Below are 25,982 nucleotides of genomic sequence, written 5' to 3'. Positions count from 1 at the left end.
AGGGGGTTGGGGTGTGGGAAGGGGGCAGGGCTCGGCTGGGAGTGCAGCCTCTGGGGTGGGGCCACAATGAGGGGTTTGGGGTGCGGGAAGGGGCTCGGTTTGGGGGGGTTCAGGGCAGGGGATTGGGGCATAGGTTTAACTCAGGCAGCTCCCCGGCAGCAGTGGGGATGCTAAGGCAGGATTCCTGCCTGTCCTGGTATCGTGGACCACGCTGCACCCCAGAAGTGGCCAGCAGCAGGTCCAGCTCCTAGGCAGAAGCGTGCAAGCAGATCTGCATGGCTCTTGCCTGTGGGCACACACCCCCCCCAGCTCCCATTGGCCAGTTTCCGTGCTCAGGGTGGGGGCAGCACGCGGAGCCCTGTGCGCCCCCCCCCTTCCCCCCCCGCTTAGGAGCCGGACCTGCTGCTGGCTGCTTCCAGGGCTCAGCGCGATGTCAGAACAGGTAGGGACTAGCCTGCCTCAGCTGGGCAGCACCGCTGACAGGACTTGTAACGGCCCGGTCAGTGGTGCTGACCAGAGCCGCCGCGGCCCAGCACCTTCCATTCTGCAACCCAGTGCTAGGTCGCAACCCGCAGTTTGGAAACCACTGTTGTAGAGCAGCTGCAGTGATTCAGCCTAGAGCAAACCAGCTACAAATTCTCCAACCTAGGATGCAGCCCAGCCTCCCGCATCCTTGTGCTAACACTAACGGAGCCACCAGTTGCAGGGTCCCTGCTGCTGGAGGCCAAGCGGTTGAAGTTCAAGTCCTCTCTCCAAAAGCCTCTCAAAGCCAATGGCCGAGCGTGTTTGATGCCCTGCAAGGAGCCGAGGAATCCATGGAGAAGCAGAGGGACTGGTTCCGCAGGCAGAGTGCCCCACACGTGGTTACCGGCTTTGGCTCTAAAATTAGGCCAGGACTAAAAAGCAGGAGGTTTAGTGGCATCCCAGCAAACAGGGAAAGAAAAACGAATAAGAGGGATAGGGATACGAGGGAAGGTGCTCGCATGAATTGGTAACAGGTTAAAAGATAGGTTTCAGAGTAGCAGCCGTGTTAGTCTGTATCTGCAAAAAGAAAAGGAGGACTTGTGGCACCTTAGAGACTAACCAATTTATTTGAGCATGAGCTTTCGTGAGCTACAGCTCACTTCATCGGATCGGTTCCGATGAAGTGAGCTGTAGCTCATGAAAGCTTATGCTCAAATAAATTGGTTAGTCTCTAAGGTGCCACAAGTCCTCCTTTTCTTTTTGATAGAGATCTTGTAGGTGTTTGTCTCTGTCTGAGGGGTTGGAGCAAAATGCGGTTGTATTGTGGAGCTTGGCTGTAGACAATGGATCATGTGGTTTGGTCTGGATGAAAGCTGGAGGCATGTAGGTAGGAATAGCGGTCAGTAGGTTTCCGGTATAGGGTGGTGTTTATGAAACCATCGCTCATTAGCACCGTAGTGTCCAGGAAGTGGATCTCTTGTGTGCACTGGTCCAGGCCGAGGTTGATGGTGGGATGGAAATTGTTGAAATCATGCTGGAATTCCTCAAGGGTTTCTTTTCCATGGGTCCTGATGATGAAGATGTCATCAATGTAGCACAAGTAGAGTAGGGGCATTGGCGGACGAGAGCTGAGGAAGCGTTGTTCTAAGTCAGCCATAAAAATGTTGGCATACTGTGGGGCCATGCGGGTACCCATAGCAGTGCCGCTGATCTGAAGGTATACATTGTCCCCAAATGTGAAATAGTTATGGGTGAGGACAAAGTCACAAAGTTCAGCCACCAGGTTAGCCGTGACATTATCGGGGATAGTGTTCTTGACGGCTTGTAGTCCATCTTTGTGTGGAATGTTGGTGTAGAGGGCTTCTACATCCATCGTGGCCAGGATGGTGTTATCAGGAAGATCACCGACGGATTGAAGTTTCCTCAGGAAGTCAGTGGTGTCTCGTAGATAGCTGGGAGTGCTGGTAGCGTAGGGCCTGAGGAGGGAGTCTACATAGCCAGACAATCCTGCTGTCAGGGTGTTTAAAAGATAGGAAACAAAGGGTAGGTATAAATGGTCAATTTTCAGAGTGGAGAGAGGTAAATAGTGGTGTCCCCCAGGGGTCTGTTCTGGGACTGGTCCTATTCAACATATTCATAAATGATCTGGAAAAAGGGGTAAACAGTGAGATGGCAAAATTCGCAGATGATACAAAATTACTAAAGATAGTTAAGACCCAGGCAGACTGTGAAGAGCTACAAAAGGATCTCTCAAAACTGTGTGACTGGGCAACAAAATCGCAGATGAAATTTAATGTTGATAAATGCGAAGTAATGCACATTGGAAAGCATAATCCCAACTCGACATATACAATGATGGGATCTAAATTAGCTGTTACTGCTCAAGAAAGAGATCTTGGAGTCATTGTGGATAGTTCTCTGAAAACATCTACTCAGTGTGCAGCGGCAGCCAAAAAAGTGATCAGAATGCTGGGAATCATTAAGAAAGGGATAGATAATAGGACAGAAAATATCATGTTGCCTCTCTATAAATCCATGGTACGCCCACATCTTGAATACTGTGTGCAGATGTGGTTGCTGCATCTCAAAAAAGATATGTTGGAATTGGAAAAGGTTCAGAAGAGGGCAACAAAAATGATGAGGGGTATGGAACGGCTTCCATTTGAGGAGAGATTAATAAGACTGGGATTTTTCAGCTTGGAAAAGAGACGGCTAAGGGAAGATATGATTGAGGTCTATAAAATCATGACTTGTGTTGAGAAAGTAGATAAGGAAGTATTGTTTACTATTTCTCATAACACAGGAACCAGGGGGCACCAAATGAAATAGGCAGCAGGTTTAAAACAAATAAAAGGAAGTATTTCTTCACACAATGCACAGTCAACTTGTGGAACTCCTTGCCAGAGGATGTTGTGAAGGCCAAGACCATAACAGGGTTCAAAAAAGAACTAGATAAGTTCATGGAGGATAGGTCCATCAGTGGCTATTAGCCAGTATGGGCAGGGATGGTGTCCCTAGCCTCTGTTTGCCGGAAGCTGGGAATGGGTTACAGGGGATGGATCACTGGATGATTACCTGTGCTATTCATTCCCTCTGGGGCACCTGACATTGGCCACTGTTGGAAGACAGGATACTGGGCTAGATGGACCCTTGGTCTGACCCAGTAGGGCCTGTCTTATGTCAAAAAGCGAGCCAACACCAAATACAGTCAGTTTGCATTAAGCAAGAGCTAAGTGATGAATGCTTAAATTTTGTACAGTTCCCAGCTGTTGACTTGTTCGTCCCACCCTGTGTCCTATTTCTAGATGCATCCTAGGGGTTCAGGCTGTCAAACCCTTCAATCTCCTTCCCTGGTTGAGTCCAGGTTGATCCAATTAAATCATCATTGGGATGGGGGCCATGCTGCAGCTGCAAACTTTCTTGCTTAGCTCTGCGTTTTTTGGCTGTAAAAGATCAACATGCTCAAGTTTCTGGCTGGGGAGATCTTCCCAGTATCCCAGTGGAATTTTAGGGAACTTGACAGGTTTGCGTTAGGCCAGGGATTATGCTGAACTGTGATCTCCCTTCAGCAGCGGGGGCAGCAGAGCCGTGAAAGCAATATCCTTTCACAGTGTAATGGAAGTGGAACTGCTCTGTGCTAATTTATAACCCCTGAGTGCTGGCTTGGTGACTGAGATGTTATTGGAAGACTAGAGTGGTTTAGTTTAATGAGAGTGCAGCTGTAAGGAATAATAGCTCCAGCTAAGCAAACAAGTCAAGAGACAGGGCCAGGCTGGGAAAAGGGCTGGGAACCAGACAGTAGCAGTTTGAAAAGAGATCGGAGTCCTCGAATTCAAGGCCAGATCCAGCTAGACTGAGCTCCCCTCTAGCACAGGCCGTTAAACACAACAAGCGCACAAGCCGACACCCAGAATTAGACCACTGCACATGTGCGTTGTAGAGGAGCTGTTCAGGGAGGGCTTTGGGGGAACCGTGCTGCTTTACACAGACCCCACTGGCATGTGTCAAGTCAGGCCTGGCTTGGGGAGGGCAAGGCCTTACGTAAGACAGGCCTGGGTATAGACCATCTGTGATTTGAAATCCATTCCCTCCTAGTCACTTTGTTAAAATAAACAAGCCTGGGGTTTAAGAAGCTGCTTGATCGCTGTATTCACCACAGTGCCCAGCTGCCGAAGAAAAGAACCAAACCCAGTGGGACCTGGTGGGAAAGTGAGACTGAGATGCTGGGGGCTGTAGCCCAGGGCCCATGCAAAACGTGGGACAATCATAGAAGATCAGGGTTGGAAGGGACCTCAGGAGGTCATCTGCTCGAAGCAGGTCCAATCCCCAATTAAACCAATCACAGGATTCCATGGCAGGAGAGCTGAAGGCCCCAGGGTGGGGCAGTCAAAGCAGGTCCCAAGATGCCTCTAGACCCGTCCCTGTGACACAGAGCTCTGCTACAGCCAAGCAACCTCCACTGACGTCAACCCCGCAGCCAGACCCCATGAGAGAATGGCCACAGATGGGGAAATCAGCTTCGTCCATGAGCGTCAGATGCATCCAGCAGGGAGCCAAGGGCCTGGCCTCCACTCAGAACTTGGGAAAATGCTGCCAAGACCATTGGGTTTGGTGGGGTTTTAAAGTCATAGGGGGGTGCTGCTGGCAGGGCCAATGCTCTCATCCTTGGTTTGGTTTGTGTGTGTTTGGTTCCTGGGCCCGCAGGTGGCCAGGCCAGTGGGAGCAGGGCATGGACTTGCTCTCTCTCAGTTCTGTACGGCAAGAAGCAGCTGGCAGATGCGGGGCGTAGCAGCCTGGGAGCCCCAGCACGTGGCAGCGTCTGAGGCGAGAGTTTCTAGAAACAGCAGACATTGCGACCGAACACAATTTTTCACGAACCACCTGATTTTTCCATAAAACCGTGGAGGGAAAATTCTCCACCAGCCCTAACTGGAAGGCTCCCAGTGACCTTCCCTCTTGGCAGCAGGGAGGGGATTCCCATGGGACAAAATAGGTGTAATGCAGCCACTGACTCCCATCCCTCCATGCCCAATGCTGCGGCCAGGCAGCACATCTGGCTCCACTTGTTTCCAAGGCGGCTGATTAGACTCATTTGTCACTCGCCGCCAGCCGGGGCTCCGGAAAAGGAGCCTCTCCCCGAGACAGGAGCCTCCAAGCGGGAGAGTCGGCCAGCTGGAGGTTCTGGTGGTGGGCCGCAGATCCTTGTTCTTTCTACACAGCAGCACAAATCCAGCTACGGCATGGTCGCGAGGGACACCTGCTTGCTGGCGTACGAGAGCCACGCCTCAGAGCAGCTACTGGGAGCAGGCATCTGCATAAAAACCCCAGGTGGTGTCTGGCTCCCGCACTGGCAATATCGTGAGAACTCAAGGACCGACCTATAGAGTGGCCATCCCTTCCCGGTAGCCGGTGCCCCTGCTCGGTGGGCAGAAGACACTAACCTCTAGGGGGCCAGTCCAGCCCCTCCCCCAGCCCCACATTCACCTAAGCTCATGACAGAAAAATGTTTATTTAACAAAAAAAAAAAATATTACAAGAGCGACACCAAATAATAAAGTTAAGCCTCAGGGGTCAGGGAGGGGGAGGGAGGCAGAAAGTCCTTTGGGAAGGGGCCTGGACACAGTGGTCTCCCCACTAGGAGACCAGGACCCCGGCAGAGCTGGTCTTGGCTCCTGCCCCGTCGGAGCTCTCCTTGGGCGGCGGTTTCTGGTCGTCCTCCCCCATCACACGGATGTTGTGCTTCTCCCGGAACTCATTCAGCTCCTGGCCCTTCGCCTGCAGCTGTTGGGTCAGGGTCTCGATGATTTTGTTGATCTGCAGGGTTGGAAGCAGGGAGGGAGGGAGTCAGGGCTGGGGTGCAGGGCGGGCACCAGCATGCGCCTCCCTCCACCCCCCTAGGGTGGGTCTATTGCAGGGATGGGCAAACTTTTTGCCCTGAGGGCCACATCTGGGAATAGAAATTGTATAGCGGGCCATGAATGCTCACAAAATTGGAGGTGGGGTGCGGGAGGGGGTGAGGGCTCTGGCTGGGGGTGCAGGCTCTGGGGTGGGGCTTGGGATAAGGAGTTTGGGGTATAGGAGGGTGCTCTTGGGCTGGGACTGAGGGGTTCGGAGAGTAGGAGGGGCATCAGGGCTGGGGTGCAGGTTCCGGCTGGGGGTGCAGGCTCTGGGGTGGGGCTGGGGATGAGAGGTTTGGGGTGCAGGAGGGTGCTCCAGGCTGGGATTGAGGGGTTTGGAGAGAGGGAGGGGGATCAGGGCTAGGGCAGGGGTTTGGGGAGAACTCAGGGGTGCAAGCTCCGAGCAGCACTTACCGCAAGTGGCTCTCGGAAGCAGTGGCATGTCCCCTCTCCAGGTCCTATGCGGACGCACGGCCAGGCGGCTCTGCAAGCTGCCCCATCCGCAGGCACCGCCCCTGCAGCTCCCATTGGAGCACCAGAGGGGGCCATTGGAGCGCACAGGAGCTAGAGCGGGACCATGCCGTGGCTTCCGGGATCCACGTGGGGCAGCCCCCCACCCAGCCCTCCGGCTGGAGCGCCAGAGCAGGGCCGAGCTGTGTGGTGTGGCCCCCGACCCAGTGCCCCGGAGTGGGGCAAGCCCCAGACTCTGCTCCACAGTGAAAGCTCTTGGGCTGGCTTAAAACGGCTCTGGCCCACGGGCCATAGTTTGCCCATCTCCGGTCTATTGCAATCCCAGGCTGAACAGTGCCATCCTCTCCTCTCCATGTATGATGGCAGGGTCACTTAGCCCCAGGCCAATGTGTATGGCCAGAAACCCCTGCACCACCACCCAAGGGAGGAGATCAGGGCCACACTGGCCAGGAGTGGGACACAGCTTGGGAGCATATTGCAGCGGTTTGGTCAGTTAACGAGGGGACAGCAGCTGTGCTCACTGTGATGCCAGCAGTGCCCCCTCCCAGCTCCCTGAAGGGGAAAGGGAAGCAATCAGCACAGCCCTGCCGGAGACTAAAGATTCAAATTAGGGACTGAGAAGAGCCCAAGCACAGGAGCCCGGATGCCTGGGTTCTATTCCTGTCTCGATTACTGACTCGCTGCGACAGCCCGTCCTGGGAAAACGTGGGAACTGTAATATTTTAATGAAAAACAGACGCGACTCAGTGTCCCCACTCACACTCTGTGCTACCCCCTGGATGTGAAGGGGTTAACTGCTCCTTTGGGACAAGGGATGGCTTGGCAGGGTTTCTCTGGGACCCAGGACTGGGAGTTCCACAGGTGCTCAGCTCCCCGTGAAATCCAGGAGACACTGATCCTTTCCAGCTCCCACACAGAGCCCCATGGAGAGGGGTCCAGCACCTCCCCACTCCCAGACACGACGCCCCATCCACCCTGCACTAATCACATCATGGCACCTCCAGCAAGATGGAGAAGACACTCCATCACCAAGAGAAACAGGGTGCAGCCAGCACCCGTGACCACCCTATACCAGTGGGGCTCAGAGCACAGCAGCATTCCACAGTGGGCACAGTGCCCTCCCCAGATCCTGCCGGTGTCCGGCACCTGCATTACCTGCTCTTTGTTGCTCTCCAAGGCAGGGAGGACCTCCTTGACGGTGCGCTCCACCAGCACCCCGCCCACCATGCGGTAACACTTGCGGGTGGGGTCCACCTCGCGCAACGTGTCGATGACCAGGCTGTGGGAAAGGCAGATGCTGCTGAGGTCCCTCCAGACACCACAGAGAGCGTACAGCCAGGGCTGCAGATCCACAGGGCCTGGCTACGTGGGATAGTCTCAGGCCCAGCCTACCCTATACCCAGGGCCCTGTGTTCAGAGTCACGATGGGATGGGGAGGAAGAAGGACGACTCAACTCTTTGGCTGCTGTGCAGTTCTCCAGGCTCCCTAGCTCACCAGCCTACAGCTCCCAACAACCCAAACTCCAGCTCTGCCCCCCTCGCTCCCCCGTCTGGCCCCACTGAACAGTCCAGGGAGCACACACTGGAATCCAATTAAGGATCCCCTTCAGGGAGAGCTGGCGGGCAAGAGGCAGCAGCAGGCAGGTCCCCACGGGGAGCTGAAAAGGACAGCGGCCCACTCAGGGTGCCAGCTAGGACTTGGGAGACCAGAGTTCAATGCCCAACTCCACCAGAGTCCCTATGTGACCCTGGGCCTGGGCCTCAGAGATTGGGGTTCTCTGCAGGAGCAGGGGTGGGGCCCAGATGCAGAGCCACCAAGATCAGGGCCACGCCGTGTCTGGCTCGGCCCCTGTGCTGAACTGTGGGGGGCTTGGGAGAAGGGCCACGTGCTGCAGTAGCGGGGAGCCTCCAGGCCCTGAGGGGCTCGGAGCACAGGGCTCCAGGCTGGCTGGTCAGAGGGCAGCTCAGCGTGGGGGAGGGGGGGCCCGATCCTGCCCCCACCTGTGCTCGTTCAGCTCCAGCTCCAGCTCCGCCGCCTTTGAGGCCAGGCCCCGCTGTTCCTGCCGCAGCCGGTTGAACCCGGCCACCACCTGCAGGGAGAGAGGAAGGTCAGGCGTGGGGGACAGGACCTCACTCAATATACCCCCCCTTCAGGTGGGGGGCCCGCCCGGCACACACACACGTCCCCCCCATCGGGTGCGATGGGCCCGCCCGGCACACACACACACACGTCCCCCCCATCGGGTGCGATGGGCCCGCCCGGCACACACACACACACACACGTCCCCCCCATCGGGTGCGATGGGCCCGCCCGGCACACACACACACACACACGTCCCCCCCATCGGGTGCGATGGGCCCGCCCGGCACACACACACACACACGTCCCACCCATCGGGTGCGATGGGCTCGCCCGGCACACACACACACACACGTCCCACCCATCGGGTGCGATGGGCCCGCCCGGCACACACACACACTCACACACGTCCCCCCCATCGGGTGCGATAGGCCCGCCCGGCACACACACACACACGTCCCCCCCTTCGGGTGCGATGGGCCCGCCCGGCACACACACACACGTCCCCCCCATCGGGTGCGATGGGCCCGCCCGGCACACACACACACGTCCCACCCATCGGGTGCGATGGGCCCGCCCGGCACACACACACACGTCCCCCCCATCGGGTGCGATGGGCTCGCCCGGCACACACCCACACACACACACGTCCCCCCCATCGGGTGCGATGGGCTCGCCCGGCGCACACCCACACGTCCCCCCCATCGGGTGCGATGGGCCCGCCCGGCACACACACACACACACACACACGTCCCCCCCATCGGGTGCGATGGGCCCGCCCGGCACACACACACACTCACACACGTCCCCCCCATCGGGTGCGATGGGCCCGCCCGGCACACACCCACACACACACACGTCCCCCCCATCGGGTGCGATGGGCCCGCCCGGCACACACACACACTCACACACGTCCCCCCCATCGGGTGCGATGGGCCCGCCCGGCACACACCCACACACACACACGTCCCCCCCATCGGGTGCGATGGGCCCGCCCGGCACACACACACACACACACGTCCCCCCCATCGGGTGCGATGGGCCCGCCCGGCACACACACCCACACACGTCCCCCCCATTGAGTGCGATGGGCCCGCCCGGCACACACACGTCCCCCCCATCGGGTGCGATGGGCCCGCCCGGCACACACACACACACGTCCCCCCCATCGGGTGCGATGGGCCCGCCCGGCACACACACCCACACACGTCCCCCCCATCGGGTGCGATGGGCTCGCCCGGCACACACACCCACACACGTCCCCCCCATCGGGTGCGATGGGCTCGCCCGGCACACACACCCACACACGTCCCCCCCATCGGGTGTGATGGGCTCGCCCGGCACACACACCCACACACACGTCCCCCCCATCGGGTGCGATGGGCTCGCCCGGCACACACACACACACACACGTCCCCCCCATCGGGTGCGATGGGCTCGCCCGGCACACACACACACGTCCCCCCCATCGGGTGCGATGGGCCCGCCCGGCAGACACACACACACGTCCCCCCCCATCGGGTGCGATGGGCTCGCCCGGCACACACACACACGTCCCCCCCCATCGGGTGCGATGGGCTCGCCCGGCACACACACACACGTCCCCCCCCATCGGGTGCGATGGGCTCGCCCGGCACACACACACACGTCCCCCCCCATCGGGTGCGATGGGCTCACCCGGCACACACCCCCACACACACGTCCCCCCCAATCAGGTGCAATGGGCCCGCCCGACACACACACGTCGTCCCCCCCCATGGGGTGCGATGGGCCCGCCCGGCACACACACACACGTCCCCCCCATCGGGTGCGATGGGCTCGCCCGACACACCCCCCCACACACACGTCCCCCCCCAATCAGGTGCAATGGGCCCGCCCGACACACACACACGTCGTCCCCCCCCATGGGGTGCGATGGGCCCGCCCGGTACCTGCTCCGCCGTCAGGCCTTTGCCGGCGGATGGAGCTGTCGGCGCGGTCTTGCTCTTCCCACTGTCCGCCATCTTCCCGCCAGTTCTGCGCATGGTCCGTTCCCCCCCACTTCCGGGGTCACGACCTCCACCGGCCGGGAAAAAGGGCCCTTCGGGCGCCATATTTGTTTGGGGCACGTCCCCTAGCGACGCTCCTGGGCCGCCGTCGCCTTCCGGCTTCGCGGGCCCTTGCTCCGCTCTCCACCCCCCGCAGGCGTCCGGCGGGGCCGGTCCCTGGGAGCCAGGAGCTGCCTCGCCCGCCTCGCCCGCCCCGGGCCGGAGGAGCTGAGTCGCCCCGTCCCCCGCGGCCTGCTCCATGTAACGGGCCCTGCTCGCGGCGGGGGCGGGGCGGGGCGTTACCGGCTCTGGCTCGCCCCGCGGGGCTGGTGACTGGCCAGTGGGGGCGCCGCCCTGGGAAGCGGGCTACCAGGCGATAGGGCCCCCCCCCCCCCTTGGCGGGCCGGGGCGCATCTGATCGCGCCCTTGAGTTTCTGTCCGCCCAGAGCCTGAGAGTTCGGCTCCTGGGCCTGGGTTTCCCCCTTAAAAACTCGGCCCCGGCCTCGGCTTGGCGGCCCCTGGGCGAACTGCCGAGCTAGCGTAAATCCCCAGAGCCCAGCAAGTCCGAGCTGAAAGGGGAAGGGAGTCACAGTGCTCAAAGCTCTGACTTGTGTGGACTCCAACAGCAAAGGCACGTCTTGGCTGACGGAAGCCTTCGTGCCTGAGACGGCAGCCCTGCCCTTGGATCGAGGACTGGTGAGGGCGGCAGCCCTGCCCTTGGATCGAGGACCGGTGAGGGCGGCAGCCCTGCCCTTGGATCCAGGACTTTCTGCTCCCCGTGGAGTCTCACGCCCCCAAGCTCGTCTCTGGCGTAGGAGCCCTTCGGTCATGCATTAAGCAAGTGCCTGGCATCTGGCATGTGTGGTTCTCGCTCCCTCTCCCTAGGAGAATAAGTGTGTTCAGGGGATTGGTTTTGCTTTGGTGGGGTTTGTTCTTGTGGGTGGGGGCCGGTTGTGGGGGGCTATTTTCACACGCACGTTGCTCTGTGTTTGTGTTGGAGGAGACAAGCTCAAAGAGCACTGAGCAAATATCGCCGAGCCCTCCCATAGCTCCTCCAAGCAACCCCGGGGAGGCCAGACTTGACCTTCCTGCTGTTGCTGAGATAAGCCACTGAGAGCAAGAGACTGGTTTCTTGTCTCTGGCTGCCTGAGCCCCCTTCTTGGGGCCACGTTTCTAGGATGGTCAGTCCAGGAAGCCTCTGGGGTCAGATGTTCGGGGAAAATGACTGCAAAAGGGACATGAATCTGGATGAAGAAATATTGGTGTTTGTTGGCACAGGTATTTTGGAAAGCTTTTCAAGGAGTGTGCTAAGCTGTGCTACCGAGCACCAGGTTGGTGTGTTGTGCTAGGTCTGTTGACGAGTGCTGGGCTGGCCGGGATAGTGTGTTGTGGCAGGGTTGTTGACGAGCGCTGGGCCGGTTTGTGTTGTGGCAGGGTTGTTGACGAGCGCTGGGCCGGTTTGTGTTGTGGCAGGGTTGTTGACGAGCGCTGGGCCGGCCGGGCAGGTTTGTGTTGTGGCAGGGTTGTTCTTGAAAACCGGGCTGGTTTGTTATGGTAGGATTGTTCACAAGTCCTGGGCTGGCCAGCTGGTGTGTGGTGATCGGGTTGTTTGTGAGCACTGGTCTATTCCCATTTCCCATTATGATTATATTCTGTTGAAAAGGGAGACACTGATCTTGTTTTAAAGCCCCCCTGCTCTCACCTCCACCCATCACCCCGGGCTGCCAGCATCAGGCCTCTGAGGAGGGGGGTTGGTCTGGGCCTCTCGCTGCAGGGGTTGAACTGAATCATTAACCCCCCTTTCTCTGCACATCCCCCCAGGCTGAGAGCAGTGATCCAGACTGCCCTATGCCCGCTGCACTGTGCCTTTCGCCGGGTTCCTGGGAGACAGCTGCAAAGGATCCCATCCCGCACAGCCAGCCGCAGGTACAATGGGCAGGGTTGTGGGGAGTTGGGCTCCTGGGGAGGGTTGGAGGAAGCTGATGCCGGATTCTCTGAGGCCTTTGCATAGGCTTCCTGTCCAAGGCCTTCTTTGGGAGGACGCTTTACGCTCCCGTCCAGCAACATGGCCTCCCCACTGGGACCTGGGCTGGGCTGGAGCTGGGCTGAGAGCCCAGAAACTGCAGCCGTCTGCCCCTCCCCATATCAGTCTGTTCCACTCTCCTCTTGTTCCTGGCCCCCAGCTCTTCCCTGCTGTCCTGTGCCCCTTGGCAGCCTGGCATAATGGCTGCCACTGCGCTGAAGCCCCTCATCGCTGTGTGCCAGCTCACCTCCACGCCTGACAAGGAGCAGAACTTCGCCAGTTGCTCGCGGCTCATCCGGGAGGCAGCACAGCGAGGTGCCTGCGTCGTCTTCCTTCCCGAGGCCTTCGACTTCATCGGCAGCAACACGCAAGAGACCCTGAGCCTGGCCGAGAGCCTGGAGGGGGCCCAGATTCAGCGCTACGCTGGCCTGGCCAGGTACAGCTCTGCTCGACAGAAGGCGGCGGCTGGGAAATCCCTTTCCGGGCCAGGGCAGGATTGGGCCCACTCGCGCAGCCCGCCTTTGTTCAAATGGTCTGCGTGATGGGGCTCCTGCCCCATCCCTGGGGAGCTGGCCCCCGGCAGTGCTCTGCTTTCCAGCCAAACTGTGATCCCCTGTTTCGTTTCGCCCTCTTCCCACTATTCCGCCCCCATGTCCCACCCTGTCTGTCCCTCGTCTGTCTAGAGCTTGCTCCCCTGCCCGTGTTGCTTTGAATCTTTCCCCATTGTCACCCCCGATTGTTCCTGAACTCCCTTCGCTCTGTCATTATCCCTCTAGAAGCAAGGGACTCGGCGTGGGAGCCGGGTGATGAGAGGGGGCAGGAATGAGCTACCCTAGGTGGTGTCACATTTCTGAAGGGTCAGGCCCTCAAGGGGGAGAGGTCGGACGTGACCAGAACCCTGTTTAGAAGAGCCCCAGTGGAGCCGATGGGGCTTGTGGTCCCTTCCCAGGCTGGGTGGGCAAGGGATGAGGAGAGGCAGCAAAGCAGAGCTGGTTAGGGTTCACTACAGGCCTCCCAGCCTTGACAGCGTCTCTCTAAATGGCAGTGTGTACAACAGCCGCTCTCGTTGGGACAAGCAGTGGAGCCCGTCCGCTCTGGGCTGCCGGTTGGGGCATTGTCCCCATCGGGTCCCTGTTCCTATTGGACAGATGTGGCTGGCACTAGCCGGCAGAAGGGCCAAGTGCTGAGTGAGCCATGGAACCAGCGCTATCCTCTGACGGGGCCTTGGGTTTGGGTTTTGGGGAACACGCACACAAGCAGGGAAGTGCGGGAGGGAAGCTTGCCTTGGGCTGCAGCCGCTCTGGGGATTGAGGCTGTCAGGCTCCAGAGCCATTCCTCAGGCACGCAGGGGCAGCGAGGGTCTCCGCGCTCCCTGTGTAATGTGGGTGCATCTCTGCCTGACAGGGAGTGCCAAGTGTGGCTGTCTCTGGGTGGCTTCCATGAGAGAGGTGAGGACTGGGCCAGCACCCGGAGGATTTATAACTGTCACCTGCTCCTGGACCCCACAGGTGAGAGCATCGGGTACCGCCAGCCACTCCCTGCAGGGAAATCTCCAGGCACTGCCCCTTGTGCCCACTGACCTGGCTCCAAGCCCCTGCCATTGTGGGGTAACTGATGGATGTGAAGGGGTCACTGCTCTCTGCCTGTTGTCACCGTGCCTGGTATGGGTCACAGCTGAGAGGGCCATTCTCAGGTCAGACTGTCAAAAACTAGGCGGGCACTCCCACACTCGGGGTATAGTCTAGAATTAGATTTAATCAGAGCTGCAACAATTGTGTGTTCCTGGATCGCCATACTAGCTTAACCCGGAGCCGCAGACAGTCCCCATAGACATTCCAGTCTATATCATCACCCAGGCAGACTAGACTTCTGTGAGCAAAGGTTATTAAAACAGATCAGTGGATGCTCAGGACCTTAAACCAAAGACTACGCTGTAGCCAATCCTTTAGTAAACTAACTAAAGATTTATGAACTAAGAAAAAGGAATGAGAGTTACTAAAAGGCCAAAGCAAATAAAAGTTGGATCAAACTATGTTGTCCAAAATGATAGCAGGATGTTAAATCTGCTGGTTGTCTATAAGTCTCCCTGTGTTGGGCCAAATAGTTTTGGGGACCTCAGTCCATTTATTTAGAATTCACCAGTCCTGAGATGAGGTAGGAAAGAGGTGGTGAGGGGCCTTTGGTCTCCCTCTTTATATCTTAACGGGAAAAATCCTGGCTGTGTCATGGGTCAGGCAGTTCCATGGTGTACGTGCTTTGCCATCAGTCCTGGATGTGAACTACAAATTTTGCTAGCACCTCCTGTGCACATACAGTCTGAGGGTCTTCGGGGCAACATGCAGAGGCCCCTATTTACAGTTCTTTTGTTATACCTGAAGAGCCAGCCTGTAGGCATTTCTCAGACATATAACATGTTTGAGTTACAAATATATATCAGAATTTCGTAACTCCCCATACAGTGTTAATTCATACATTATAACAGGATAATAATACTCAGCAGCTTACAACTTTTCCAATGATACCTCACAATACATATTTTCAACAAGGTTTATCTCGCTTTTGTAAAAGTGGTGACCATATTAGTGTAGACTTCCACCTTCCCCTTTAGACAGTATCACACCCATTCTGGCAGTTCGGGCCAGGGCATGAACCAGACCCCCAATTCATCCAAGCTGGCAAGGAGGAGGCAGTGTGGGAGTCAGGACTCCTGGGTTCTATCCCCAGCTCTGCAGGAGGAGTGGGGTCCAATGGGTTAGAGCAGTGGTGGGGCTGGGAGTCAGGACTTCTGGGTTCTGTCCCCAACTCTGTTCTTTGCTATGGTCGTCCCTTCCCCCTGCCTCCAATGGGGACAATGCTGCCGACCCACCTCCTAGAGGCTGTGGAGAGGTGGGGTTGCAAAGTGCTTGGAGTGTTGGCCCTTTGAGTGTCCATGGAGTGTTGGCCCTTTCCCCTAACCCCCTTCTCCTAGTGATTCCCCAGAGGCAGCGGGATGCCCATGCTGCCTGCAGTCTCCTCTCCCCACTCGTCCCCAGGGCACGTCGTGGCCACATACAGGAAGACGCACCTCTGCGATGTAGACCTGGAAGGGCGAGTGTCTATGAAGGAGAGCAACTTCACCAACCCCGGGCCTGAGATTGTGTTGCCTGTCAGCACCCCTGCTGGGAAGGTAGGAGCCCGGTGTGGTGGGGAGGAGGGTATGGACAGGGCAGGGTGCTCCGAGATTCTCAGGCCAAGCCTTGCACTGTCGCTCCGGAGCGACGGCACCAACAGTGGGGGTGACTCTGGACTTACCCTGGAGTAGCTGAGGGCAGAGCTGGGCCCTTGCAGTGCTCCTGCACCCATGGAGCCTGAGCCTTATGGCAGCAGTTCCCATGGCTGCCGAGACAGACCCCGCAGAGTCGGCATCTCCCAGACACGTAGGCAACTCTGGCTAGGGCTGGGCTGGAGACGGGTTTCCCGTCTGGCGAGTATTTTTGAGAATTCAGAAATGTTTCCGTTGGGAGTTGAGGTCTGGCTGGGTCATTGCTCGGGGCCCCTGACCACTGCCTGCCCCAGGTCGGATTGTTCCATGGCAAATGAGAGTTCAAAGCACGGGGCGGGGGGAGAAGTACTATTGCAAACTGGGGCTGGGGGAGCCCTGGGCCCAACCAGGAGCCCCAGGAATCTGTGCTGGCTTCTGTGTTTCCCTGCCGGAGCGGGAGGGGAGGCATCTCACAGGGCTGAATATTTGGCTGTCATCACCATATTTGGTACCGGTAACCGCTTCCAGATACAGTGGTGTGTCAGGACCAGTTCCCTTATTTCACTAACGCATGACAGACCCAACCCCTCCCCCAACAGTGACCATGATGCACTCTGGTGTGCAGTGTGGCTTTATGCCTGGCCCCCGGGAACCCCTGGAGCATGTGGACCGGTGGTCCACGTCATTCTGATTCCTGCTAATATCAGTGCAGGTGCCATCCTGGCTCCAGCCCCCTGACTGATCCCTGCCAATGTCTGCTGCAGTGAAATCCTGCAGTAGTGAGTTCTGTGGGTCATCTAGAAGGTAGATTCTTGCAGCTTTCCATGGGTGGCCTGTACAATGCATCTAGCGCCCCTGGGTGTTTGGGCACAGGGTAAATGGGAGCCCAGTTGGCCTTCTCTCCAGTGAAATAGCCCTAGTCACTTGGCTTTTTCTTCCCATGGCTCCCTGCCCTTCTTGTGCCAGGCCTTCCTTGCAATGAGGTGGCCCAAGCTGAATGTGCGAATGCTGTTACACACTGAGCTGATGCACATCATGGAGCTGCCCCAAATCCCTCTCCCAAGAGGGCCAAACCAGTGATCCTAGGGGTGGAGGAGGATGGGGTCTGGGGAGCAGCAGGCACAATCAGGTCCTTGGATCCCTGCCCCCCCCCCCCCCCACACACACACTTTGGTGGCAGCTGTTGTGCAGACAAGACTGGAACTGCCCTGGGGGTGAGTTCTGGGGCCCAGGGCAGATGCGGCCCTTGCTTGGTTGAGGCCCATCACTGGCAGCACCCATGGCGATCTCTGTGTCATTCGCCGGCTCAAAGAACCCCTCTTCTTCCCCCCAGATCGGCCTCGCCATCTGCTATGACCTGCGTTTCCCAGAAATCTCTCTGGCACTAACCCAGGAGGGGGCGGAGATTCTCACCTACCCATCAGCCTTCACCGTGACCACAGGCTCCGCCCACTGGGAGGTGAGTCCAGCTGTGATTGCCTGTTGCATAGTGACATGGACAATGCAGAGCCTGTGTATATGAGACCATGGCTCACTCTGGCGGGTGTAACACACAGATCTGTTAGAATAGCTCCTGACCATTATAAGAAGGGGGGGATTCCTTTAGAGGTCTCTGTGTTTGTTTGGTACTGGCAGCCCTGAGTTCAATCCCTACCAATGCCCAAGCCTTCCCCTCCCCAGCCATGGCTGCCCCTGCCCCCCCATTCCTCTCCCTCCCTGTCCTGGATCCTGCCCCTTTCCCGCTTTTTGTTCTTATTCATCTCTCCATCTTCTGCCCTGCTCAGCCCCCATCCTCACCACTCCAAATTCCAATCCCTCCTCCTCTTGAGTGCCCCTGCTCTAAGTTCTGATGCCAGATGAGCCCCCAGTACCTGGAGAAACAAGCAGTGAAAGTCCCGGTCAGCTCTGGCATCCCTAGGCTGGAGCATGTAGGAGCTGGGGTGGGGGAGGCTGGAGCATGCTCGGGGGGAGAACTTAGCTGCCAACTCTAAGAAGTCTCTACTGAGCATGTGCAAACTGAGATTTTTCAGAGGCTCATAACTTGGCCAAATTTGGGCCAGTTTTCCGGGTGATGGCAAAAGGCACCTCAGTGGCCCCAAGGCCATTTACCCAGTCCCTGCTCCAAAGCCTCTGGGCACTAGAACCGCTCAATGAGAGCATGGTGAGAATGTGTTTAACTCGGGCAAAGCCATGTATCCCCTAATCCCGTTCTCAGAAACGGCAGAGCCGTTTTAGCCGCAACTTTCCAAAAGCGTTCACCCCGAGGCTGACACCTGGCGTGGGGAATCAGCCCGAACAGTTCAAGTTTGACAAAGTTGGAAGCCACTGAAAACAGGGTCTCAGAATGGGAAGTGTCAGGCAACCTTAATTATAGGCAGCACTTCCAGCCGAGACTGAGCTGAGACCCACTGGTTGGATGATACGTGGGGAGCCTCCTGCCTTTTTCAGCAGCACAAAACTAGCCCAGGAGCTAGCTGGGAGGGTTGGCTGGTGTGGCGCTTGGAGAGCGTCCGTGGTGAGCTGCCTTGCCCCTTTGTCCGACCTGCTGCAGGCGCTGCTGCGGGCCCGCGCCATCGAGACCCAGTGCTACGTGGTGGCAGCAGCTCAGACCGGGAAGAACCACGAGCGCCGCACCTCCTACGGCCACACCATGGTGGTGGACCCCTGGGGCTGTGTGATCGCCCAGTGCCAGGAGGGGCCAGGCCTGTGCTACGCGGAGATTGACCTGGGCTACCTGCGCCGTATCCGCCAGGAGATGCCGGTCTGCACCCACCGGCGGGCCGATCTCTACGGCAGGGTCACTGTGCTGAAGAAACCCCCGCCTCCCTGAGGGGCTGCCCCCCCCCCCCCCCCCCCGGAAAATCAGCCACTGCCAGCCAAGCCCTGCAACCCTCCATAATCAGGAGGCAGAGCAGGGAGCAGAGACCCCTCCCGGTATCACCTCCTCCCCCCACCGAGACCCACTGAGCAGGGCTGAGGGCTCTCCTGGTGTGTGCTGGGCAGAGGCGCCCTCTGGGAGACAGCATGGAACTGCAGCATCCCCCAACAATTCCTGCTCGGGCTGGTGCTGCCTTGTCAGGCCCAAGCGAAGATGGAGCATTTCCCAAGGGTGAAGGGAGAAGCTCCAGCCGGGCCCCTGGCTTCTCCAGGCAGCAGCTGATGCGGCAGCTGCCCCGTGGAAGGACCATTCGCAGTGGGCTCCAGAGCTGAGCAGATAGAGGGGAGGAAGCGGAAGTGAGGCGGCTGCTGGTAAAACCCTGGCTCAGAGACAGAGCAGTGGAGAGGTTCCTGGGGAGGCTGGGGCTAGCTGGTGTGTCGGACCCGTTCCCCTCTCAGCAAGCGCTCGAGCTGTACCAGTTCCTGAGGCGTCCTGCCTGCTGCCCTTGTCACTACGTCCCTGCCATAGGAACGGCCACGCTGGGTCAGACCAAAGGGCTATCCAGCCCAGGATCCTGTCTTCCAACAGTGGCCAATGCCAGGTGCTCCCAAGGTACTGGTACTGATCTAGTGACCTCTCTCCTGCCATCCATCTCCACTCTCTGACAAACAGAGGCTAGGGACACTATTCCTTACCCATCCTGGCTAATAGCCATTAATGGCCTTAACCTCTGTGAATTTATCCAATTCTCTTTTAACCCTGTTAGTCGTAGCCTTCACGATCTCCTCAGGCAAGGAGTTCCCCAGGTTGACTGTGTGCTGAGTGAAGAACAACTTCCTTTTAAACCTGCTACCCATTAATTTCATTGGGTGGCCCCTAGTTCTTATATTATGGGAACAAGTAAATAACTTTTTTCCTTATTCATTTTCTCTACACCACTCATGATTTTATAGACCTCTATCATATCCCCCCTTAGTCTCCCCTTTTAGTGCCCTAAAACTGTCCCATGGTCTGCCTGAGGTGGGGTGGGGCTCAATTTCCCAGCAGAGGGAGAGGGGCTCTCCACCCTGGGCAGTTCCCCTGTGATTTATAACTAGTTAGGAAATTCTAAGAGGGTGAGAAGTCTGTTACTTCTGAGCGTATAGAGTGTGCCTGATTCCCCCCTTTGGCCTCAGCAAGGGATGGATGGGCCTGGGCTACTTCACCTTTAAAGCTCATGGGTCTTGGAGCACGGAACTGCACCCTAGTTATAGCCCCTACAATGCTGCTCTGAGCCCTTGGGCAGGTCCCTTCCCTCTGCCTCAGTTTCCCCATCTGTCTGACGACACATGCTCCACAATCTTTAGGTGAAAAGCTCCATGTTAGCACGAGACCCAAGTGGCTGGGGAAAGGAGAAGTGACACTTAGTAATTGAGGTAATGGGCAACCCAGAGGGCTGGATGCTGGCCACAACCCTAGGGTGAAGCAGGAGAACTGGATCATCTTCCCACTGTACCTCTCTCCCACAGCTCAGGACCCCCTCCCTGCCATTGTCTCCCCTCTGCAGGCAGCCAGTGCCTCCCCAGCCCTGCCCCAGCAAGGTCTCCCATCCTAGCGCTTGATGGTGGCTCTGCCTTGTATCTAAGCTACTGGCCCTCTTGTGTATCACTTTCTCCTCCGATCCCAATGGAGAGCAAGGCCCAAAGACCCACAGTTTAGCAGGAAACACATTCCCTACCCCAGTAAAGGGACTGTCACTCTAGTGGTTGGTGCACTCAGAGTGAGACTGACTGTTGGGACAGTACTTTTGCGGTGGCCCTTTGGTTTGCATCTATAAACCAGGGCCAAGGCTGGATTTCCTCCCAGGAAGAGCATGAGGGTTCAGTCCATAATAGAGAATTGTGAGCTGACTAGGGGGCAGTGAGCACACTGTATGGGGGAGAGGGGCTCCAGCCCTAACCTAGCTGGGTGCATTGGCTGAGCCAGTGCAATTAATCAAGGCCGCACTTACATCATCTGCAGGCTGATCTAAATACAGTGGGGCAGTTCCTGCCAGTTGGAGCTGTCGGTTCAGGCTGGCTGCAGACTCAGGCAGACATCGCAAAATGGTTCTGAAGCTGAACTCAGCAGTGAAGAAGGGCAGTCTTTAGCCATGCAACCGCCAGGGCCCCTGCTACTCGTGGCTTCTTTTCCCAGCACAGCACCTTTACTTGAAGTGCAGATGTGACACAACGAGGACCCACCTTTACAAAACCCAAGGGGGGGACCAGCGGCCCAGCCACGGCACTGCTGGTTAACGGCGCTCTGGGGTTTAGCTGAGGTAGGCCAGCTGGGATCTTAAGAACAAGATGAACGTTGCATGTCCTAGGCACATGTGCTTCTGCAGAGCTCAAGGTCACCCTGGTAGGAAATGGAAAACCCCAGGCCAGATGCAACACTTCAAAACAAACCACCCCAAACAGCTGGAAGGGAACGGAACTGACCCAGCATCTGTGCAGTAAGGAAGCAGACGAGATGCAGTAGATGTTTATTTCAAGAAAACGGAAAGCTACATGGGGATTATGACTGTTATATTGGAAGTTTAAAAAATACAGAAGAGTCACAGAAATTACACAGTTTGTGCCAGAATTGTCCTTAAACAGGGAGGTGTGTGCGGGGAGGGAGGGGTCTACACGCTCTCAACTGAGACAGCCTGTGGATAGAAAATGCATCAACACACACACACACACACACACACACACCAAACAACCCCATCAAGGCATGAGGGTTGCAGCCTGCAGGGCTATCACATGCCAGCTTCGTTGGATGGGGACTCGGTAAGCACAACACCCTCTTTCTTATCCCTCTGCCCATGCCCGGGTAGGGAGGCAACAATCTGTAACAAACATTCCTCCACCCCACGTGCACTGATCTGGCTTTCAACAGTCTTTCAAGGCACAGCTCCTCAGAAGTACGGAGGTGCGTATCTCCTCATGGGAGTTGGGCACCTGCATACCTTTGAGCATCTGAACCGATAGGGAAAACGTCCTGCAGCTCAGCAGAGATTTGGGAGGATGGGAAGAAGAAAATCAAATGCAGCAAAAATAACCCTCAGACCCACTTGTTCTCCCTCAACTCAGTGTGGAGTTCTGTGGAGCTGCTTTAGATTTGCAGCTCCTAAATCCTGGGGTGTTTACTTGAGTTACCAGGAAAAGAACTGGGGAGGAAGAGAATTTTCCAATTAAAATGCACTCGTGGCTCCTGGAAGATTGGTACTGAGAATGACCATTTCACTGACAAGCCCACACAGCCCCAGGCCCACTGTATCCCTGACATGATGTTACCAAGTGGGCACGTAACTGGCTAGGTCTGCCCTCGCACCAAGTTCTGGGCTCAGCAGGAGGGAACAAGCCCAGAGGCCTGTTACCAAAAAGTAACAAAAGTCAGCCCAAAATTAAAAATATGCAGCTAAGCCAGCCACTGGCCCAGGCCACCTGTGGCATCTTGCGTGCAGTGGCAGGAGGTGCTCGGACCGCAGCCTCTAGCGTGTTACTGCTTTAGCCAGCCCCACTCCCCATGCTGGGCGAGGGCTCTCTCTCAGCCATGGGGATTGTAAGGGAGAGGCAGGCAGAGGGCCAGCCCTGAGACTGTTTGTATTACAGCAGCCCCGAGGTGACAGGTGCTTTCCAAACAGCCAGCTTGCTGGCCCCAGAGCCATCGCTGTAACTAGACAGGGCCTAATGCAGGACAGCACCTCCTAGTCCTGCCTGTTGGGAGCAGCTCCTTCCTCCTGGGATGGACGTCCAGTGCCAGCGACAGACAGACAAGACCCAGCGCCAAGGAGCTGACCGGGAGCAAACCAGGCAGCACCACCCTGATTGGCCCCTCCTCGGATTTTTCCCCACCTCTAGGTTCCCAGCTGGAGTCTGTACATCTGGGCAGGGGGAACAAATTTAACTCTCAAACCTTCTGTTATGGGGTAGGATCAAACAGGAGCCATCTTCTTCCCAGTTGGGAATGGGCCCTGTGCCAAAGTCTTACTCTACCATCTGCCCCACTGCATCCCTCCCTGCTGCACAGCCCACGGGACACAGCCAACCCCACCACCAGAGGAATCTGCACCGCTGCTGGGCCCAGCCTTGTAGCAGCAAGAGGGAGACATTGGGGCATCATCTGTGACATAGGCCAGGGTTGGGCGCTCACCACCCCCAGGCCCTGCTGCTGTGACACTGTCCCTGAACATCCCAAAAGCCTGGCCTTGCCCCCATGCGTTCCCGCCCTGCAGGCCAAGGGAGCGAGGGTGCACATCTCCATGCGCAGAACTCTCCTGCTGGGCCTGCAAGCATCTCTCAGCTCTGGGGGGAGCAGCTGTGGCTGGGTCCGACCAGCTCTATGCATCAGATGGGCAGGGCAGGGAGCCTCTTGCTCAGGTTTCCTCTCTGGGGTCAGAGGCAGATGCTGGCCTGGCAGCGATGGGGGGAGGATTGCAGGGAAGGGGGTAACAAAGGCACAGGCTGGGAGAAGGGAACACTGACCCAACAATTAGCTCTTGCCTCTGGAGGCAGATTAACAGCATGGGCTCCATTCGTGCAGATGTTACTCCTGAAACAAGCCTGCCCAGCCTAGAGCAGATGATGCCACAGGACCCCGCCAGGGGTTGGGACAGCAATCGCCTTAGCTCAGCCTCCCTCCCCACCATCCCACCCTGGAAAGATACCCAAACTGGCTAAAGGGCACCCCTGCTGGATCGCCAGCTGAGTGCGAAGTGGACTGGTGGAAACAGGCTCCCAGCAATAGAAGGCCAATGGCCCAGGCCCCCCCGCACGCTGTTCATTCCACACGCACACAGCTCCCGCTGCACTCGTTCATTTTTATTAAAGTGAATAATCAAGAGTCCCACCTCCCCAGCCCATCTCTGCCCCGCATCCCCCACACGCACAGGGCCCCGGTGCCACATGACAGTTCTGCCTTTTTTAAGAAGAAGACCGTATAAAAGAAAAACCAGCACAAGAGAACCGGGGGGGAGGGGAGGACATGTGAGCACCCAGCGCTCCTGCCGGCAGCTCTCCCTTCCTCCTACCGCTGGGCAGTTCGGCATCCTCCGGCCAGGCTCCTAGAGCAGAGCGGGGAGTTGCTCTCTGGGTTGCCCCAGGTATCGTGGACTCTCGGCTGGGCTGGGGCCACCAGAGAGCTGGCTAAGTGGCAGCATAGCCCTCCTCCTGCTCAGGCGGGTCCTACAGTTACACAGCACTTGGCAGGAGTTTGCTGGGGGGCGGTGGTGCTGGGTGGGGACCGGGGGGGGCGGTGGGTATTTAAATGATTTTTCCTTTTAAAAAAAAATGAAACGATTGGCTCCCAAAGAGCCGCCAAGGCCAAGCCTGGGGGAGGGTCAAGGGGCCGTGTGCAGCATCAAGTTCCGCAGGAGTTTCTGGCGCCCAACCTCGTAATCCTCCTCGTCCACGTTGACCAGCAGCTTGATGGCCTCGTGGCCCACGGCTTGCTTGAGCGAGTCCGTGATGAAGACGCCCTTGAGGGCCTCCAGCAAAGAGCCGTTTATGTAGTCGCGCCAGAAGGCGTCGAGGTAGGTGAGCTCTGAGAATTTTATGTCACAGATGATCGAACCCAGGTCCCGGGATTTTAAGATGGTGTTGGCCTGGTTGAAGCGCTCGAATTGCCGCTCCAGGGGATCCTGCTTGTTGGAGAAGACGTTGCCCTGGAGCGCCGTCTCGTGCTGGCAGTACTCGGCTCGCACTCGCAGGCGGATGTCTGGGGGCGGAAGGCAGGGCAGGAGTTAGCGAGTTCACTGCAACCCCCCTCTGCCTGAGGATCCCAGCGCTCTGCCCTGGGGACAGGAGGCTCCGTGCCCTGGGAAGGGGTAGCTGCCCTGTCCAGATGGCACAGAGGGGAGGGATGTAACCAAGGCCAGAGCCAGCAGCGGAGCTCAGACTGGAACCCCAAGAGTGGCCAGTAGCTCACCACTCCTTCCCCACACCTCTGTCACCAAGCATCAGCTGTGGAGAGGTGGCTCTGGTGTTGGGTGGGGAGGTGGGGCCACAGGGTCTGGCTGTTGGACCCAGTCTTGCCTCTCCCGTATGCTGTATGCCCAGATGTCAGGGCAACCAGCACAAAAACCAAGAGACAAAGAACAGTCACAAATATCAATGACAGCTGGTCTGTTTCCAGCTGACAGGGCAGTGCCTTGTGCCCAGCCCTACGCTTGTTGCCAGCAGCACCCCTGCAGCATCCCCCTGAGCAGGAGCTGCTGGACAAGCCCTTCGCTATAGGCGCCTAACCGGGAGCGGAGCTCTTCCGAAAACCCGGCCCAGAGTGCTCAGATTCCCAGCTCAGTATCACCACCCAGCGCACTGCAGAGACGACAGCCTGTCTCCTCCAAAGCCCCAACCCCTTCTGCCGATTTACATCAGCTGTGCGATCCAAACCTGTGCCCTGACATCCGCATGCCCATGCGGATTCCCACGGACAAACCAGGTCAGCGTGACTGCCAGCTCTGAGCTCGGGGTGCTGTCTAACTGAGCACAAGTGCACCGAGCGGGCCCTGCTGTCGTCGAGCACCAGGAGCTTTCCCACCACGGCAGCACCATGATCAGTTTTTTCTTGTGAATTAAAACATGGGCCAAGCTCTGACAGTGGCTGCTGCCCCCCACTCCCAAGTCCTGTTTGACATATGGAGGAGGAGGATGGGGAAAGCAAGGGGGCAGGGCCAGCTGTAACAGCTCTCAGAGTCATGCAGCGCAGTCTCCAGGCTCGGGTGAGACAGGCACGAATGAGCTGCCTCAGTCTGGCTAATGGAGCCATGTGGCTGGTGGGGGGGCAGCGAGAAGAGGGATGGGGTCTCTGCCTGCTCCATGTGCTGCAGACATGGTCACCCCTTGCCAGAGGCCAGGACTCCGGGCTGCTCTTGGCTTTGCAGGTAGTAGTGGTGGCTCGAACAGGTTTATCTGTGGGTGGCTAAGAGGCCACACACTCTCCTCCCCTGTCAATACCTCCAGGTGGGACTATCCCAACAAGCTCCCATCTAGAGGCACCCGCTGGCCACACAGTCTCCTGTGCTCCAGGAATTCTGCCACCTTCTCCCTTGATTCAGAGTGTGATGGAAGGTGTACATTTAACCTACCTAGTCCCAGGTGGTGTGGGACCCACCTGGCCTAGGGATCACTTCTCCTCCAGGCAGTACTAATGGCTGCAAACAGCAGAGGTCACTCTGCTGACAGTCCCTAGATGGTGATCATGCTTGAAGAGTGGAGATAGCAGAGGGTCCCCGGCTGGGGAACCAGCTCCTTTTGGCAATCTGCCCACCAGTGCCTTCAGAGCCCCAGGCTGGACTCACTGCTGGGAGGTGGGGGTGATATTAATGCTGTCTCATGAGGGCCGTTTAAAAATCATGTGCCCAGAGGCCACAGCACCAGTGAACTGGAAGTCAGA

General features: G+C 57.6%; 3 protein-coding genes across 7 annotated transcripts in view; 1 reads left to right on the top strand and 2 right to left on the bottom strand.

Moving 5' to 3' along the window:
- Window positions 1-5,454: 5,454 nt before the first annotated feature.
- On the bottom strand, window positions 5,455-10,719 carry PFDN2 (prefoldin subunit 2). Its single transcript, XM_073323245.1, has 4 exons — window positions 10,344-10,719; window positions 8,334-8,422; window positions 7,488-7,611; window positions 5,455-5,778 (listed from the first exon to the last, which is right to left on the bottom strand). Exons 1-4 carry the CDS (start codon window positions 10,698-10,700, stop codon window positions 5,599-5,601), a joined length of 750 nt encoding a protein of 249 aa, XP_073179346.1. The 5' UTR covers window positions 10,701-10,719; the 3' UTR covers window positions 5,455-5,598.
- NIT1 (nitrilase 1) lies at window positions 10,613-21,171 on the top strand. Of its 3 annotated transcripts, none has more exons than XM_073323239.1 (7): window positions 10,613-10,700; window positions 12,261-12,365; window positions 12,623-12,898; window positions 13,867-13,970; window positions 15,495-15,628; window positions 17,037-17,162; window positions 18,255-21,171. In XM_073323239.1, coding segments are annotated over exons 1-7 (1,026 nt in total). In that variant the 5' UTR covers window positions 10,613-10,698; the 3' UTR covers window positions 18,534-21,171. The 3 variants fall into 3 exon arrangements, with proteins under 3 accessions (XP_073179340.1, XP_073179342.1, XP_073179341.1); XM_073323241.1 differs by lacking the exon at window positions 10,613-10,700 and adding an exon at window positions 10,820-11,171; XM_073323240.1 differs by lacking the exon at window positions 10,613-10,700 and adding an exon at window positions 10,820-11,332.
- The window catches only part of DEDD (death effector domain containing), a 39,670-nt gene continuing 34,760 nt past the window's right edge, over window positions 21,073-25,982 (bottom strand). For all 3 annotated transcript variants that reach the window (XM_073323244.1, XM_073323243.1, XM_073323242.1), the window contains one exon: window positions 21,073-24,305. In XM_073323244.1, coding sequence (XP_073179345.1) covers window positions 23,929-24,305 — 377 coding nt within the window. In that variant the 3' untranslated portion in view covers window positions 21,073-23,928. The remainder of the gene's footprint in view (window positions 24,306-25,982) is intronic.

The sequence above is a fragment of the Lepidochelys kempii genome, chromosome 24, assembly GCF_965140265.1.
Source record: "Lepidochelys kempii isolate rLepKem1 chromosome 24, rLepKem1.hap2, whole genome shotgun sequence".
In the NCBI taxonomy this organism is placed as follows: Eukaryota; Metazoa; Chordata; order Testudines; family Cheloniidae; genus Lepidochelys; species Lepidochelys kempii.
Note: the sequence above shows the minus strand (reverse complement) of the source record. Positions and strands in the feature narration are given on the sequence as shown.

Coding starts and splice junctions, on each gene's coding strand:
- NIT1 (XM_073323239.1), top strand. Junction 12,899..13,866: donor CGCTACGCTGGCCTGGCCAG/GTACAGCTCTGC, acceptor TCTGCCTGACAG/GGAGTGCCAAGTGTGGCTGT. Junction 13,971..15,494: donor CCTGCTCCTGGACCCCACAG/GTGAGAGCATCG, acceptor ACTCGTCCCCAG/GGCACGTCGTGGCCACATAC.
- PFDN2 (XM_073323245.1), bottom strand. CDS start 10,700: ATGGAGCAGGCCGCGGGGGACGGGGCGACTCAGCTCCTCCGGCCCGGG. Junction 8,423..10,343: donor AAGGCCTGACGGCGGAGCAG/GTACCGGGCGGG, acceptor CTCTCCCTGCAG/GTGGTGGCCGGGTTCAACCG. Junction 7,612..8,333: donor CTGGAGCTGAACGAGCACAG/GTGGGGGCAGGA, acceptor CCTTTCCCACAG/CCTGGTCATCGACACGTTGC.